This window comes from Ptychodera flava, chromosome 9 (assembly GCF_041260155.1).
Source record: "Ptychodera flava strain L36383 chromosome 9, AS_Pfla_20210202, whole genome shotgun sequence".
Classification (NCBI taxonomy): Eukaryota; Metazoa; Hemichordata; class Enteropneusta; family Ptychoderidae; genus Ptychodera; species Ptychodera flava.
The window spans coordinates 18,077,535-18,096,563 of record NC_091936.1 but is presented as its reverse complement, the minus strand read 5'-3'; the positions used below and the strand labels follow the sequence as shown (position 1 = coordinate 18,096,563).

At 36.7% G+C, this 19,029-nt stretch overlaps 1 protein-coding gene across 2 annotated transcripts; it reads left to right on the top strand.

Annotated features, from left to right (window-relative positions):
• Positions 1-15: 15 nt before the first annotated feature.
• Positions 16-11,825, top strand: LOC139140213 (uncharacterized). 2 transcript variants are annotated; one of them, XM_070709303.1, is made up of 7 exons: positions 16-788; positions 1,067-1,343; positions 3,076-3,141; positions 3,634-3,797; positions 4,565-4,751; positions 5,297-5,386; positions 6,858-11,825. In XM_070709303.1, the coding sequence occupies exons 1-7, from the start codon at positions 591-593 to the stop codon at positions 7,055-7,057; spliced, it is 1,182 nt and encodes a 393-aa protein (XP_070565404.1). In that variant the 5' UTR covers positions 16-590; the 3' UTR covers positions 7,058-11,825. The 2 variants fall into 2 exon arrangements, with proteins under 2 accessions (XP_070565404.1, XP_070565403.1); XM_070709302.1 differs by having other exon boundaries at positions 18-788; positions 1,064-1,343.
• Positions 11,826-19,029: the final 7,204 nt, after the last annotated feature.

Here is a 19,029-nt window from a genome sequence, read left to right as displayed (position 1 = left end):
ACAAGACAAGGAGAGAGTGAAAGCCGAGTTGGCAAAATTAAAGACTGTACTTGCAGGCAAGCGTATGGAAAATGTCGATGTTGTTGACAGATTCCAAAGCTTGCAAATCGTGGACCAACAACCAGTGGAAACATCTGTTCAAGTACAAAACATTGGAGCCAGTCCAGTGATGAATGCTAGAGATGGTGTTGCTAGGTTACAAAGTAGTGACCTGGAAGCTGACGGTGACCTTACAAGGATGACAAAGTTGTACAAATGAAACAGGTGTCGCAAGGTGTGCAGCCGTCCGAGGAAGAGAAGGCGGGGAAGAAAGGCGCCAAGCTGCCGTTTGAGAACACTCAGCCTGGAGGCTCCATGGAAGAAATCCTTGCTCGGGCAAGGATTTTTGATGGCCCATCACAGCCTTGTGAGCAGGTCAAGCACCCAGAGATTAAACCAGGAACTGCTAGATATTCTCAAAGTGTACAGCCGCAAGGTGACAATGCAGAAAGCAAACCAAAGGCTGGAGGAAATCCCAACTCTGGTCAGGAGGCAGACGCGTATGAGGAGAGTGGAGCTGTGGGAGGAAACCTGGAGATGTACACCTGGGTATGACTGCATCAATCAGTGAGCTTCCTGCTGCAATATCTTGCACTGGAGGTTCACAAACACAAACAGAACTCATGATAACACAGGCACAATTGAAACGACTCGAAGAGGAAAATCGTCTGCTAGCTGAGAGCAACTCAAAGGAAAGTTACCGTCCAGCTGTCAGCAACTCAAATTCATCTAAAAAGAGTTCAGAAAAGGTAACGTGAAGTAAATTTGTCATGAAAACTTTTTTAACTAAAATATTTTCTGTAAACTACCAGAACTTCATAGTCGCTGTACAATATTGTCAGCACAACACTTAGATATTATCTACCAGGTATTAAGCCTTCAATAAAATGATGTTTTCGTTCATAAGTTTATAAAAGGTATTTTATCATTAGCTACAGATACAATTTTAATTTATCATCAGATCAAAGAGAAGTAATGCAGAAACACTACACACATTTTTAAGTGTTTTCTCTTTGTTCAAAAGCAGAAAAGGGAGGACATCCTGAAGGAATGCACTGACTTTGTGGGAGATAACCTGTCTGTCAAGGATTGGAAGCGACTGGCACGGAAGCTGGGTGTGTCTGACAGTGACATTGAGATCATAGAGTATGAACACCGTGGCGATGTCAGGGAGATGATCCACACCATGCTGAGCAAGTGGAAGAGGGAACACAAGGATGCCACTACTGCAACTCTGATCAAAGGACTGGAGAGTATAAGGCTGAATCGTTTGGCCCACGATGTCCGCACTAAATTTCCCACAGGTGAGTTATAATATGTGAGCGATTTTTGCACAGGATCTGTAGTAGTTTGGAATGTAGGTTCGGGATCATTCCACTATTCAACCAGAGAACATGTGGCAGCCACAATTATTGTATGGTGGGTGAACGGATCAAATTTCAAATGTACATCCTTTACGGACAAAGCGAGCAAGAAGTACATGTGTGCTTTGTTGAGAAAACAATTCAAAAATCACAGTTTGTGGCATGCATTTTCTTGGTATGCTCTCAAAATCACATGGAAAGTTATGCCTAGCGTCCAATTTGTCTTTTTCTTTTTTGCGTACCTGTATGCGCAATATGTCAAATGTTATCGTTGAAAATTTGATTTTAGCCTGGACTAAAATTCATTTGTCAACATGGTGCTGCACATTGTACACACCCCATAGTGCTAGGAAGGCTGGTACTCTTTGTTTTAATGTACTGTAAGAATAATAATAATAACAATTATGTAAGGCCAGGAAGAAAAAATAAATTGTTCATCGGAATCGCCGCTTTTACTTTGGCATATTTGGAATTTTTTTTTGATCGCGGCAAATTCTTACTTCCGCATTACAAATATTTTAGTACTGCTGCTGGTGGCGCCCTACACTTTGTTGGGTTTTCGCGGGCACGGGATTTTGAATGAGACTTCCGACACGTTGTTATGACGTCTGAATTTGGCGAATCACGACGCAAAGTGGGTCGATTTGGCCAGAAATTTCCTCGTTTTGTAAAGGTTAGTACATGTCACATCATGAGTATTAATTTGATCGCCAACATTCGAAGTGATGGCCAACAGTTAGTTCCAAAGACGCTATTCAGTGTTTGTCCTGATATTACGTTCGGCGATTTGTTCAACAAGATCATGACACTCAACAGCAGATGGACGGTGCATCCGATTGAATGAAAATTGCATTGAAAGTATAAAATTTACGGCAATGACAAAACACATGGTTGAGTCGATGTTAAAGTACGATCTGAATGATGACTATATAACTTCACTCCGATCACAGTACAGTGTTGTTAGACCATTGTGTAAAATGTTTAGAGACAGTGGTAAAGAGGCCAAAACATGGGGCCAAAGTAAAATGAAAAAACTCAGATGCTAGGTCCCACCAGGACAATATTAAAGGACAATACTGAATTGTTGGATTTCAGTGATTTGCTGTACATTTCAGTTTTATTCTGAGAGAATGTTGAAATACTCAGAATATGTTGTGCAAACACTAACTGTGAATGTAATGGCCTATGTTATTGTTGGGAAATATAGTATTGAATTCAGGTACCAGTATCAGTGTTTCTTGTCTGAGATATTTCTGGTAAAAAGGAAACAATTATCTTGCCTTGTCTGCATCTGTGCATAAACGCCAGAGAACCGTGTTTACCTTCGGCCTAAAAAAAAAAATTCGCTCACCGCTCTTGGCACTTGGTCCAAAAAATCCGATGAACAAGATTTTTTTTTCTCTGGCCTAATTTGTTTTGTACGGTAAAACTGATGAAAATGGTAAAGTCACATCTGTTGTCCTTGTGAAGACTAAAGGTACATCCGGTATATACGGGTGTATCAACTCTGCATAATATTTGATATGAAATGATTTATGTACCTTTCAAGCCCTCACTACTTCCTTTCCAGTGGTTGTAATGTCTCAGTATCTTGCATTTTCACAGTTCCTCCTTTGAACTCATTGTTCTTTTGAATATTTATTTTTCTCTTCATTGTTTTTTGTCAACTCAGACACCAGTTCTGATGAACCCCCAGGCAGAGAATCTCAAGAAGGCAGGATGAGTGGAAACTTTGAAGGTGAGTAGGTTTTCAGAAATTGATGAGATCATTTGATTCTGATTTGATACGCTGTAAACGTCATTCATTTACCTTGAGCTGGTGGTGATTTTACCACCTTGAATAAGGGGAGAGTGTGTCACGGAGACAGATATTTAGACTCTCAAACTTTTACAAAGTATTTTGGTGTACCACTTGTGATTGCGTATTTTAAAACATATGAAAACATAACCGTTTTCACTGTTACAGTCTTATTCTTTGTGAAAATCGAGAATTTTACATTTCCCCATACGGTTTTTGACACATTTTTAAAATACGTTGCAAAACCCCTAAAACAATGAATGCCTCTTCAAAACTTGACCATATTCACACACACAATATGGCTGTGAGTTGAACTTGGAGCTGGAAACTTGCAGACTGTATATCAGACTGTATACCTTATCAGATATATTGCGAGTACACACTGAATAATCTTCTGACTGGTGTCAATTCTTCTGATCAATTCAACAACAGCTGCGGGTGATTCACTCTCCAATATTCCCCACGATGAACCTGAAGTGCTCTTCACCAATGAGTTCCTAGAAGATCTGGAGAGGCTAAATTTCAACCAAGACGACATCATCGTTGTGGTGAAGAAACTCAAACTGACAGGTGACAAACAAATGGAGCTGCATAAGGTAAACTGTGAATCCCTTTCCATATAATATTCACTGAGACGGTCTTAAAAGATGCAACCAGAGTCATGCAATACAAGGGGAAATTATCCTCAGCAATTCACAGATTGGTACCAAGAATATGTGAGATTATGAACCTGGATCTCATGAAGACTGACACTGATATTATGTTACCATTAGTACTGTTTAGAAAAAAAGCAAATTTTAGCTACTTCTGCTCTCAATAGAGGATTGTAAAATAGATAAAAGTCACAAACTCATTATGCTTTTTGGAAGATGATCCACTGAGTTGTTTTGTTAGATATCAGTTTGTGTCTCAAGTAAATCTGTGCTCCATTAAATTAGTATAAATCATGCATTATCTACCATTCACTGTAGATTTTCACATTTCTGTGTGTAAGGCCAGAGAAAAAAATATTTTTCCTTGGACAGCAATGTCAGATATTGCACACATGCAGCTATATTTAGTAACAAACCTGTAACCGCAAAAAGTGCTGTTCAGAATATCGTTTCCATAGACACCCACCACTGCATTTTTAGTATATTTCTGAATTACTTTACTCTCTCTCCCACCCCGCCCCACCCAGTGCTTCAATAGAAAATTGTTGGTGTCATGAAATTCAAGCTGGTTGATCTAAAATTTTCAGTTGTATATACAAAGTAAACATATATTAGCACAACCTATTTTTTTTTGTTATCGGCATAATTTCTCACATGACATTACAGTGATATATGTATATCTCATTTTATTATTACTGTCTAATTTGCAGACTTCTAACCCCCTCAATGTAGCCTGTGTGAGTAAGGTTTGGGAAAGCATGACCAGACCCATGCAGCAAGACGAGGAGACTCAGTGTAGATTGATACGCAGCTTTGTGAGAGTTATGAGGGACATAAAACGCAATGACATCGTTAAAGTCCTCAAGGAGCACATTCCGAGAGGAGTTGGGAAAATAGGTGAGTAAACGGAGTGTACTGTGGAAGTATACAGTCCATAATTCCACAACAATTTCTAGTCTTCCAGTGGTATCACTGTTCTGCGTGTAATTGCGATTCGCTCAAATAATTTTGCTCTTTCTGCCAGTTTTAATCTCTATAGATTGTGAATTTTTCTCTAATCTTTCATTCTTTTATTCTCTTACATCATGAGTCATAAGTGCTTTGACAGAGTAGCATTCAGATTCTGACTGATTCATGACAGTTCACACATTGAAATCAGAGGAAAGTGTGACATAATGTAGAATTTGGATAATCGGGCTTGAATCGAATTCAGATTCAGATTACAGTGCAAAAGCTGTTGTCAGATTCCAGTACAGTTACTTGATGTAGACTGAAATGACACTTTACAAGTGGAATTGTATTGCATCAGATGACAAAGATTACTCTTTGATGAAAATAATTATGATGATTTACGTCTAATATCATTCAGTCATAAATTTCCTAATATTTCTATTTCACAAGACAAACAACTGATTGGGAATGTTTCACTTTTCTGTTTCCAGGTACCCAGTTAGCAGAGAAACAACCACTACAAAACATCCCATTCTCAATCAGAACCCAACTAGTCAACCTGCTCTCCATACCACGCGCAGGTAAGGAATACATACAGCATCGTGTCCATGCTGAATTAATTGACTCCATACGAGGCAAACAAATTATTGTTACAGTGATTAATATACATTCAAATTTACTGAAAGAAATAAGAAATGACTTTATGACTGTGTAATCCTTTCACCAACATGGTATGATCTAGTGCCATCGCGTTTTCCAATTAAGCTGGGCCAGTGTATAGGGAAAATAGGGGTAATCTCTGTAAAAAAGTGAATGTTTGTGTGAAGACAATGTATTTGCCCCACTGTTTACTTTACTTTGATTTGACACTGGACGGTTGAAACAAGTCTAAATGAGTCAAATATTTTCATCAATTCAGCACTGCAAAGACTACATATAACTGACTTCCAGTAACATCAAAATCAATGACTGCATTACAGCGGTATAGCTGAATACAGCTTTGTTGTTATGACATTTCTGCTGACCGAGATTTGGCCAAATTTTGTCCATCCTGCGACTCTTGATCTGTGTGGTCTTGCTGAATTTGGGTCAAAGCCCTTAACAGGATTTTTATGGTCATCAGTGGGCGGTACCAAAATACCATTTGAGGCAAACTTGTATTCCTGAATAATTGCCAAAAGTCGTATGATAAACTTTCAGCAAATATCAATTTCAGGGTCCTCTGCACTCCTCGAAAAGTCCTTTAATTGTGAAACTTCCTGGAGAGTCTTGGAAAAGCCCTGGAAAATAAATAGAGTCCTTGAATATCCTGGAAAATAGATGATCCATCCCCAATTTTCCAAAATGATAAGATTATCAGACTGTTTATCATGAAAATTATATGTAAAATGGTATATAAAAGTGATACATTGTGAAAATTTTATCTAGAAATGGTACCTTTTACCTTAAAAAGGCCTTGAAATTGGCTACAAAAGTCCTTTAGAGACCTTGGATGTATAGACCTTGTAATATTTTGCATATGAACTGCTAAACTACTGAGCATGTAGTAAACTACAGAGAGAAACGTATAGTTTAAGCAATAGACCACACCCAGCAACTATACCAGGAGATTTTGACCAGTTCACGACATATGTGCAAGAGCGATAGCGAGTGTATATATGGAGCGAACTGGTCAAAATCAAGTGGTATAACTATCACTAGGTGGTTTATCTCTATGAAATCATGGTATTATTTTGAAATTCTGGCATCAAACATCAAAAATGGAATTTTTCTCCAGCTGAGAGCTCATGCACGTTCCAACCATGCTATATCAAGTTGCAAATATAGGCCAGTTATTTTCACGTCTCAACCAATCAAATTGCAGTAATTTTGCCATATCAATATACTGGTATGATATAATACACATATAGGACCTCGCCAAAAATTTGTCTTCACTGAAGGTAAGTAATAATTCATTATGGCAGTGAAAATGTTTGGCATTCAAGGTTGTCAAAGGAGTTCATGATACAAGTTTGAGGTCATTAGGAATCAGCCCTGTTGTTTCTCTGACAGATGGCATGGACTGGAGGAAGCTTGCCGAGGACATCAACATCCCCAATGCCAACACGTTCATCAAACTGTGGGAGCAAAGACCAACTCCCGGAGAGCTGGTTCTTCACACCTGGCAGAGTCGAGCCGATGCCACAGTGGGTAACCTCTACAAACTCCTGGTTAACAACGGCATGAACGATAGCGCGGCATTGCTTGAATGAAATATCATGCCAGTGGTGACATCGCGTATTCTGTCAATACAGTCAAACCTGTCGTAATGGTCACCTTTAAAAAGTGGTCACCTCTGTTATAGCGATCACCTTGCGGAGGTCCTGTGGCATTTTACACATTAAAGTCCCTCTACTGAACAACTACCTATCTTGTGTGGTCAGTGGCCACATGGAATTGCTCCAATTTGGTACAAAACCTGTGTACAATGGTCAGCGTATATACACAGGTTTGACTGTATTAGTCTATGAAGATTTATTTGCGTGATCTGTGATAATGCATTGGATTAGAGTCTGTACAGAAAAAATCTATCACAAATGGTAATGAATGTTTGCCAATGCTGTCCCTACACAATCAGTGCAATTTGTATAATAAAGAAATCATGTACAATTTTGAATGTATGGATTGATAACAAAAACATCAAGATATATCCGAATGACCCATCTTATATGTTTTTGTCATTACAAGGCCTGAACAAAGGTTGATCAGTGTGTTTATGGTCTAAAAAATGAAAAGTTTATGAACGCAGCACTGTTTTGTGGTTAGACAATCAAAAAATGTATATTGTAGTGTAAATAAAGTTTACAGAAATACAAGTGATTTACATTTGAATATTATCATACTAAGTTCTCTATTGAGTAAAGCTTTCTGTGCCATATAAAAGAAACTTTACAGTGGTATTGAAACCATTTCTGATATAAACACATAAAATGATACTTCATCTTGATTGCTAATGAATAAATATCATATGCTGAATTTAGATTTTAAGTTTACCAGAAAACCCTACAACTAAATCCCAGCAGATCTTTTATATCATGTTTTGAAAACTACATTGTTTCCATGGAGGCATAGAATGTTGATGTTCCTATGGCAACAGATAACTGTCATCAAAATGTCCCTGGGAGAAAGAACTTCGCTTGTAGAGGGAGGAAGGGATTCTTATTGTGTGGAAACAAAGAAGTTTATTTAGTCATTGTTCAATAAGTTTACTCATAGACCCTTGAGAAAAACGAGGGTCTGTGGTTTGCTCTTATATAAGTTGTCTTGAATATGGAGCACTAATATCCATTCAAGACTTTGGTCTTTCACGTAAGGTGTTTTGAATAAAATTGTGTGTTTGCCGTCCACGTGCTGGGAGATTTTCAGATAAATTAAGAAAGCAAACACAATGTTAGCACTATGTCAAATAAAAAATTATTTTTCCCAAAGAAACCAAGTAAAAATATGAGCTTATGTTAATACACTTGTATTTTTTGTCTTTATTTGTTTTTGCCTGGTAGGTTTTTTCAAAAAGCCAAGGACGGCAAACAAAGAATTTTCTTGAAATGGCTTGAACCAAATGCTGCAAGAAAGCACTGTTTATTTCAGTTGTCAATAACAAATGAACTGAAATAAAATTGCTGTGTAATTGAAGTTATTTTCAAAAAGTATTATTGGTCCAAACATATCTCACCCATCTTATGAATTTTGGTAAATGCTGGAAATTACCTTGTTGTGTTGTTGACAAGTTTGTTTGTATCAATTACAAATCTGTTACAACCATCAACACAATATCAGTGAATTCCACAGGAACGAAATCAACAAAGGGACTACAAAAAAAGACAGTATGATTTGTCATCTTCTTCTCAGAGTTGTTCATTTGGTTTTTCTAAAAGAGGACATTGATGAACAATATGAAATTAACCATTCCCTTCACTGTACATATCAAAATGGAAAAATCTTGTAAATAGTTTGATGAAGTATAGCTTTAGTGAGTACAGCATCCTCTGCGGTAAATGAGAAAGTGTGGTCTGTAGTTTTAATTTTACATTTGTTTTGTTCCTTTGATACAAACAGCAATTCTTAACAGACTATCTCAGATTGTTACATATTTTCCACCTCTTAATTATTTGTCAACAGTGGAGACCCCTAACCATAGGCAGAAGTTTAGTTTTTTTGGGGGGTGATTAAACCAACCCAAATACAAAGTGCCTCAGGCTGTTTGAGTATCACAATGGAGGGTTTTACCAACCTTTACATGTAACTAAAGGAGCGATATCTTGTTGACAATTTAAAGTTGACATTGTTCAGTTACTTCTGTGGTATTTGCGTCTTTGATTTCCACTGAAAGCGTCAAAACATGCAAAAAAGCATAGACATTACTATCTATGGTCAATGAGTCCATGCTTGGTGTGGAATACTACTTTAGGAGTGCGTTCCTGTCTGTCTATATCTGGCAGTCAACAACCTAATTACAGATGTCGGTTTAATTGTATTATTGAGTTCATTGTCAGTCTCTTTGGTGCAGAAACAAATTTCTGTTTTTAGAATTCTGTAGCGATCTTAAATGGTGCTTTCATCACCAAGTTTTTTTACAGTGCTCATAGATATGCTTGATATTAACAAGTCTCCCATTTGATGAGCTATTTCTGAAATAACACTGTTTGCTGCCTCCATAGATTATCCTTGTGATCACTTATCACCCTGATTATCAAAGATTTTGTGAGGATCTATGATAATAATCAAGCCTGTTTCATTACTGGTGATTTCTATCTCAAAATTCACATTTCATTTTGAATTATTTCAGTTTCTCTTTTAACATTCTCATATCAGTCATTTGTTTCAATTTTTCTGAGAATTTAGATTTATTGTGTAGTGATTACAAAGTCCGTGAAAGTTTAAACCATGTAATTTACTTTTTAATGTCATTATGACTACGTGAAGGACAGTTCTAGTCAAGATGGCTATGCAATTTTCAAATCAATTTACGTGGTCTATAGTCTGTTCACACTAAATGTTCTTTAGAAAGTGCTGTATAGATTCTGGGTATTTGAAAAGTTGATTCGTCCTTATCAATACTCTAATATCCCGAGGAAAACAGTAAGGAACTTTCAACCATCAATGTTTACACACTACGATCATCTTTGCTCAGTCTTCTGCGACTTGTCACTCCATGGGTGAAATCGTTTTCACAACGATAGTTGATATCAATAATCACAATTAATGTGTTATTTTTTTGGACATAAAATATACAATTTTCAGACCTATAAATTATTATCAGCGGGAACAACTTTAATTTTTGCACCAGTTCTTTCTTGTTTGTAGATACCCACTGTATGTTTCATGTGTGCATGCACCCATCAATCCATGTCTTACCCAATTTAAATGGTTTCATCCATGCAGGAGATTGAGTGCATAGATAGCAAACAGCAGACTGCCAAGTAAAACATAATAGCTCTGCGTGGCAGGGCTGTGTGTTGTTACCAGCAGCGCCTAATGCCAGTTATGACACACAGTCCTGTGAGGCAGGGCTGGGTAAGACATTGCTCAGAGACACTGGCAGTTTTTTTTCCTAGGGAGATTGGAACATTGCAGGTGATATATAGATTGACATGTAGAAATATTTATGGCAATTGCTTTAGCTAACAATACTGTAGATTGATGATTTTCATATATACATAGTAGTTTGAATTCAACTCAACAGACTATTTCCTGTAATTTAGTTGACACTCTGGACAGAATGCAAATGTATCCATGGTCAGTCTGAGATTCCTAGTTTCCCAAAGGGATAATAGCTGTACCTTTTGATAATAATTTCATGTTTTCTGTCTCAAGAAACGAGTGCATTTGTTCTTCTTTTCTCGGAAGCATGTCACAATATAAAGCCTAACAAATAAAAATCATAGCATATATACAATATGCCATGTTTATGTTTTTGACAATTATGCATTCTAGTCCAAACCAATATTCATTTTTCGTCAATAATAACGGACATTATAAGGATACAGTACGTATTTCAATATGAGTTTTCGGGGTTGACCAAAAAGCTGCATATTACAGATGAAAGTACTGGAAAATGAGTCCAGAGTTCACAGCAAATGGAGCTTTTTCATGTATGTTGAGCTTTAGTTGTCTTTCATATTTTATCAGTTGACTTCAAGCTTGTATACTAGCACTGGCACTCTATTCTCAAAAACACAGGAATAAGTTTATGCTTTTCTTTATCCATGATAAGTAATAGTATCAGTTTTAGTTACATTGTATTTGCGTTTCAAGACCTCCAGCGCATATAAACAGATTGATATCTGTAAATCCATTCAAAATATTTCTGTACTATTATTACGTATCTGTGTGACTTGTGTTTGGAGAAACTTTGCCATGTTTTAATTGGTGTCTGTTTTTCATAAAATGTTTTTTTATATATCTTACTTCGATGCCAACAGTCAATATTTGACCTTGAAAGTATGGGCAGATCATGTGAAATAAAAAATGAAGGATGGTTCCATAAGAATCTTAATCTCATTTTAAAGCTCAAGGAATAAATAAAGTTATTTTTGTGAAAATTGAAAATTCAACTTCCCCCCAGAGTTAATACAGGGGTGGCAGCCATTTTGAATTTCCAGTGTCCATAAGTATTGGGAAATTTGTTTCTCTATTACCAAATTGTGCATGCGGTGATCCCAATTTCTTTGATTTGGTAAGATGATAATAGAATGTTTCATTGAGGAAAGTCTGAGAAAAGTCTAAGTCATTCACTTTTGAGGCGCTAACTACCTTAATATTCAATTAGTCACCTAAATACAGATGTTCTCTGAAAAAAACTGAAATTTTATCGTTTTGGTTGGATATGTGCTTTGTCAAAATGACTGTTGGCGTCAAAATAAAATGCTTAACAGATAGTATGAAAAAGAAAATGTCACTAAGATGCCAAACTTCCAATGAACAAATCCTTGTCTGTCATCAAGGAAAAACAGATCAAATAAACAATAAATAATAAAACCATATTTGGTTCAGATTCCTGTTATGAGATCTTAATTGAAATATGAATATTGTTGCCAAGGTGTACATTTCAGATCATGATTTTTTTTGAAGATTTTTTCAAATAAATGTTTGAATTTTACACACCTAGTGCCACTGCAACTGTAACCTCTGCCTTTGACAGGTTACCTGATTCAAGTTTGGTATGCTCGTTCAAGTTACATGTAGTTAGGCAGCATGGCATATTTTGGAAGCTCGCACAGAATACACCTATGTTTTTGTACCACATAATGATGAAGTCACATTTTCATTGTACCAAACTCTGGAATCTGCTTGTTGATTTTGAATGACAAATCTCACCCATTACATAGTCATTTCCAATATTTACCTTCGGGTCGCCGATTATTGGTGCCTAGAGCAAAGAAAAATGTTTTAAGAAATCGTTCATCCCGTCTGCTGTTGCCATTTTAAATAAGAACATGTCAAAACTATCGTCAGGAAGCAGAGCTTCCATTTTTAACACAGGATTTTAGGATTGGCTTATGTGTAGTTTGTCGTTTTGTGTAACTGTTCTTTATGTAGTTGAAGTGTTTTGCTTTTTAACGCCTGGTGCCAAAGATAATTTTCCACTTAGATTGGACAATAAAGTAAAGTATTATTATTGATATCACAATCATCAGCTACGATGAAAAAAGGAACCACGATAAAGTCAAAAGGTTTAAACTTTCAGCTTGCTGTGCGAGAGCAAATGTGAAACAAGTCTTTTTAGCTAGCATCCTTCTTTAGCTAATTTAGCCGAGTCTTTAAATTCGCTAATTTAAGATGTTGGCAAATTTAAACTTTTCTCCATATTTACAATAGTCAAGATGTCTTTTCAGCTGAATTAAAACCAACTGATTGCAATGAAATTCAAAAATTGCTGAAAAAGCATGCAGCTAATTCGAGGTGCTTGTCATTAGTGTCATCGCATAATATGTGAGAAACACTCAGATATTTATCCACATTATATTCTCCCCTGAAAACGAAGTCAGAATTCAGATTGGAATTTTTCCATTACAATGATCTCTGAAAATTTTCAACATGAATGGGACTGGCTTCAGTAGTTGTATGGTCTTGAGAGCATGACCACCCATGTTTTTGTACCACATAATAACTTCTGATCATTTCTTTTAAAAATTTAATAGTTCTATAAAGCAAGTGCACTGTGACCTGTTACCCTCCCCTTAAGGTAGAATGTGACTCGAGGACAGGTGCTTGAAGTCTCGAACTTTCACAACACTTTCCTAGTCTGCCACTCGTATGGGCTCATTTCAAAGCAAAATAAAGTTTTAACCCTCTTATTTTTATGAAAAATCGAAAATTTAACTTTCCCCCATAGAGTTAACTCAAGAATGGTGGCCATTTTGAATTCAAGTGGTGATACATTTAAGGTAATTTGTCGAGTTTCTATTGTAAGATTTGCACGGTGACCCCGATTTTTATTCTTGATTTGGAAAGAGAATGGAAGTTTCTTGGTTTAAAGTTAAAAACTTTTCAGTTAAAGCCACCATGAGCCAGTTCAGTCTGCCGCCACAAGTTGTTTGTCATACTAAGTGTGGAGGTAAGCTACTACCTCCATTATCAACTAGCTAAATAACATTCACCGTGCATATAGTTTCGTTTGAGTGACAGTAGTTTCATTATGAAGGTACCAGAGAGTCACTCTTGCACGTCCATGATTTTACCACAGTCCCTCACCCTGTTGTCATAGCGCAGCCAACGGCAAAGGTGCAGTAAAAAAACTCGAATGGGCACCGAGGGCGCACCTTGACTGCCACCGATGACGATGAGATTCCCGTATTCATGTATTTTCACTGTGCATTTCTGCGATCGTTATCGTGTATTAATGTAGACATTCAATATTATAGAAAATTAATGGAAAATCCAAGACAAAGGATTTTCAAATCCCACACAGACTGTAAACAGGCATGGCAGGATAAGCTTTACGTGATATGTATATTGTATAATCAGTTTTCGCAATGTTGACGACTCAGATAAATGTCATTAGGGCATGGACAATTATTGTACACAGAATATGTGATTAATGAGTCTTCAGTTAAAAGCACATGCAAAGTCAACTCGGATGAATACGGTTAAAAGTAGGTTCAAAACTTGAGTAATAGCCTTTTTAGCAAGTTTTGTTGAGCGGTCATAGCGCACACCTCCGCGAGACCTGTACGTCATGTCATTTTTCCTTGACTGTGTTCTACAAAATCTGTGCGATTGCATTCTCAAACCAATGGCTCATGACTTACAAACTATACCAAAAGAGTTGTAATATCTTATCAAAAACACTCATATACTTAATGTCAGGACCTACCTTACCTTTCATATCCCTAAAATGCCAAAAACAGGGTGGAGGAGAGAGTATTTTGCAAGCAGATGATAATAGCCTATTATCAAAACGGTTAGAAAAAACACTATTTGCGAAAGTAAACGCATCACTTTTAATATACCAAAGGACCAGGAAAAATATTTCTTGTCTTACGGAGTGGCGCATATATCGGAATTCTGTAAACCACAAGATTTAATATGTGGATCGCACCGTTTCAATAATCTAGCAACATTATCGTACTGGCGGTGCACAACCAGTCAGTAATAACACGGAAGCATCCAAATAGCACGTAAGCTATCCCATGCAATTACGATTCGCACACCGTCGACCCTACTGCATTTCGCAATTAGTGGGAAAGCAGTTTAGTGACTCACGATTAATCGAAACTTTACAAGAGACGCAAGATGTAAGATGCAAGATATTAGATGCAAGATATAAGATGCAAGATGCAAGAGATGCACCTGGGACCTGCGACCTTCGATTATTGACATCGTGTCCATCGTTCAGTGACGTAAAGACACTGGAGGAAAATGAGCGTCTTTGCAGCAATGACGTCAGATCTTTATTTCGCAGACTGAAGTGCACTACTTGCCCGCACTAACTGCATGGTCGAACCATACAAGGGTAACGGCAGATTCAAGACACTATCCTTAGAATATTCATTGAAATTATCAATCATAAGGCCAGAAAACGCACAAAGAGTTGTTTTCCATCTTAGGTGTCTCATAAAAGCGATGCGTTTTATATCTTTTTATCGTATTTTTAGTTCACAAGATTCAACAGCCGGCAAAACAACAAAACAAGCTCGTTAATATGCACCGAGTTGTAATTCTGCAGTAAAAGGACTACAAGTAAATAAATGCGATATTCAGATAATATTTTGTCGCGTAGAGCGCACTGTCATTTTTTCATGTTTACAAGATTTCAAGCGAATGTTATAAGAGGCTGAACGGTCAGTCTAGCTAGAACGACGCTGGCGAAGATGGGAGACGAATCCTGTATCTTTTTTTTTGTCTTACCCTGCTTATATCGAACTATACATGTTCACAAAGAGGATCTTCGCAGCATTGCAGTGCGGTTTCATTTTAGCAAGGGCATTACATGTCGGCAAGACCTACCATGACCTACTGACACAAAATACTACACGAATAGTCCTCTGTTGAAATTCAAATTATTAATGATCTATTCATAAACACCGTCACAGTCTTTAGCAATCGCATTATAATCTTGACTATTGTCTCCCGAGCGAACAATGGATTCTTCCATCCATACATTTGAGTCATCTCGATTTCAATGAGAAATAAACTCCTTTCAAAGTATCAATCCTGGGCGGTATATTATTTGGTTTTCATGGACATAGCAATATATCCCTCAGACCCTTCATCTTTGATGTACAGTAAGGTGTGTATGATTCATTTACATTGGTAAAAATTACCCTCTTGGTTGTCACAAGACTTGGTGGCGCACCTGTCTTTTTTCTTTACAATTTATAGATATTTCAACATGTCAAAAAACCCAACTCAGTTATTGACCTAAGGTACCTTCTGAGCGATTTTGAAATGCTGCATAGGCTTTGGCCAAACACTGAGAGTCGTTATCACTGCATTCTCATCAATAGACACAGTACACTTTCTACAATCCGGGAAACTGTGTGTTACTGAATGAATGCCATCATGCCGTACTTCAAGCCTTTTGTAAAGAGGTACGCGCTTATGAATATTCAGACAGGTTAGCACATACTAGTTGCCTGTTCATCCTCTATGAATTTCGTTGCTAATGTAAATGACGCAAAATTCCAAAACTCAGTCCTAGTCTGTGGGAAGGGGGTGGAGGAATTGCGATTGAAATTTCATTTTTTTCAGCCCCCCATACCCTCAAAAAAATTTTCTTAGGGGTGTACGCACAGAAAAATTACGTGTGATGCGCGCAGATGTTCGACTCTACCTATTTAATACACATGCATACATATTCTGTAGTGGTTTAAGGTTCCAAGACAAGAAATTGACCTTTTTTTTTAAGCTAACGATTCTCTAGTGGTTAATAAGCTCAGAACCCCGTAAATTATATATTTTCGGAAAGCCTAGATATAGGGAAACATTTAGGTTACCATAGTGTCACCATTATATACATAACTATCACGTGACATGTAATTTGCATAACCTTTCAAAATTGGTTTTCCTATGTTTTGTTTCAATGCTTTGAGATATGTGGCTGAAATTTGTGTGGGTGCAAACTGTCTGAAAGATCTTCGAAAATATGTCTCAAATTTTTTTAAACCTTCTTAAACAATTTTATCCAGGAAACTTCCAGAGCGGTGAATTTAACCCTAGTTAATTTCTTTAAAATTGTGCTAAAAAAAACTAAGCAAGATATAAAAAATCTGAGACATACTTTGGAAGAGCGTTGTGACAGCTTGCATTCCAGCAAGTTTGAGTCAGATGTTTTGAAATATTTAGACAAAACATAGGAAAACCGATTTTTGAAAGGCTATGCAAATTACTTGTCATGATAGTTATGTAAACAGTGGTTACACTGTGGTTACCAAAATGTTTCCCTATATCTAGGCTTTCAGAAAATGTATATTTACGGAGGTTCTGAGCTTATTAAGCACCAGAGAATTATTAGATTAAAAAGGTCAATTTCTTGTCTTGGAACCTTAATTTGTTTTCTCAGTGTTGAGAATTGTCACCGGCAGTTTGTATAGCCATATTCCCAAGGAAAGTTCTTATATTGATTCATTGTTAAATGCATCAGTGGACTTTGTGATTTATTAGTCTTGGCCAACTTGAATTAATCCAAGTCTGGCCGGGTCAATGGTTACCGCCGAAGAGCACAGGCGCTTGCAGCGTACAAGCGTTGCTGGGATAGTAGATTGAAGGCCTGGGATCGAAGGCCGTAGTGTGAGGCCCAACCATCGCAGTAGTACGAGAATATCCTCTCTTGTAGAAAATCAGACATGGTTACCCCGCCGTTTTTCTTTATTTTTTATTCTGATATACCGGAATTAAAGCCCCAGTGCTGCTAATTTTTGATGGTTTTTTCATTATTTTTATTTTATAAATCAATTGCAACTTCTTATTGTATTCCCCAAAGAATGTTGAAACACCCGCTATTTAGCTTGTCAACTTAGCGTCTATATGTGCAAAATGCATGTTGTTTACATTTGAATTCTAGTCCGGACCAGAAGTCAGTTTTCAACAATAACAAAGCAGTTTACAACCATAGGGGCTGAGTTGACAAGCTGGATACTGTGTATATCAACATTCTTTGGGAGAAGAACAAGGAATTATGGTTCAAAATCAAAATAAAATAGTGAAATTATCATCAAAAAGTTAGCAGCACTGGTATTCCAATCATTATAAAGCAAACAATATTACAAACACACTTCCTCAGTAGTTTTCAGCATGCTGTAACGAGATAGCGAGAAACTGTTTTTGATACATTGCATAGAAATACTGAAAGAAATATCAACATTTGCAGTTTCTGTCCTGTTACAAGATATATTGTTTGTTTTTTATGAAAATTCAATGGGTTCATTTTCTCGAAATAAAAGTTATGAAATGAGATAAAATGGTTCAAGATTTGATTAATCATTAGTAGTATTCGAACCGTTGGATGACATAAAATGTTATTCATTTTTCACCGAAATACCTACCAAACAATAGAATCTTAAAAATGAAAACTCCCGCGTCCAAAATGGTTGCACTTATCCACCTCGTTGTTTCGCAATTTCATCACCTCCTCAGAAACCACATCAATGAATAGATTTTTCAGTCGCTTTGAAGAAATACCCTAATGCTTTGATCAGATCAAACATCACAATTTTGGGCAACCTAGCTTATTATCATGAAATTTCATTGTCGCGTGTGTGATTGGTTAAGATCAACGCCATACGATGCTACATCCAGACTATGGTTTCTAAAAGAAAAAGAAGTTAGTTACTTTATGGAGTCTATAGCCCTACAGCTATAACTGTAAGTGCGTGTGTACAAAAACTTTAACTTCATCTAAAATAATGATTTACTATACACGTAAATCTACAAGAAAACTAGGAATAATTTACAAATGCGAAACTAGCTATATAATCTGTGCAGTTATAGATATACGATTGATATAAATGTATTTTGTAAAGAATGGGGCGACTTACAGTGCAAAAGCACATCAAATTTAATATTAAAAATTCACCCGACTATCAATTCACTCTACAAATATTTTTCCCATACTAAGTTGGCTGTGGCACTGCGTTTTCGAGTTTGTCGAGGTGAAACTATGGATAATAGTTAGGGACGGACCATTAGATCTTGGGAGGGGGGGATGGTCAAAAACAGAAAAAAAAAATTTTCAGAGCAGAAAGTTAGGGAAAAAAAATCTTCAAACTAGTTTGCAAAAAAAAAAAAAAAAAAATAAGAAGACAAAGGCGTAAAAAAAAATCTGCAAAAGTCTTTAAAATTTTGAAATTTTTTTAGATTTTACCGACAGAAAGCAACTTTCTGTATTTTTTAGTACATCCTCCTGGCACATTTTAATTTTAATTTATACTTTAGAGTGACTGTATCCCTTATACTGGAAGTTGTACTTATCTTATCTTTTCAGGACTTTTGTATTCTGATCACTTGAAAATTATGAAATTATAGAGCCTGTTTTCTACTTGTTTCCTGCGTACAAACCAAGCAGGTACACTAGGTAAAACATTGAAACTATGGTATGGTTGTCAAGACAGAAAGTTGTGTTTGCCTTTTAAGATCAAGGTAAACAGATGCAGGCCACATCAGTTTCATTTTTTTCACAGCATTTTATTGCAATGATGAATGCAAGAATGGGTGAACAAGTAGAAACACGTCAATAATGATAAAA

Coding starts and splice junctions, on each gene's coding strand:
- LOC139140213 (XM_070709302.1), top strand. CDS start 591: ATGACTGCATCAATCAGTGAGCTTCCTGCTGCAATATCTTGCACTGGA. Junction 789..1,063: donor CTAAAAAGAGTTCAGAAAAG/GTAACGTGAAGT, acceptor TTTGTTCAAAAG/CAGAAAAGGGAGGACATCCT. Junction 4,752..5,296: donor GAGAGGAGTTGGGAAAATAG/GTGAGTAAACGG, acceptor TTCTGTTTCCAG/GTACCCAGTTAGCAGAGAAA.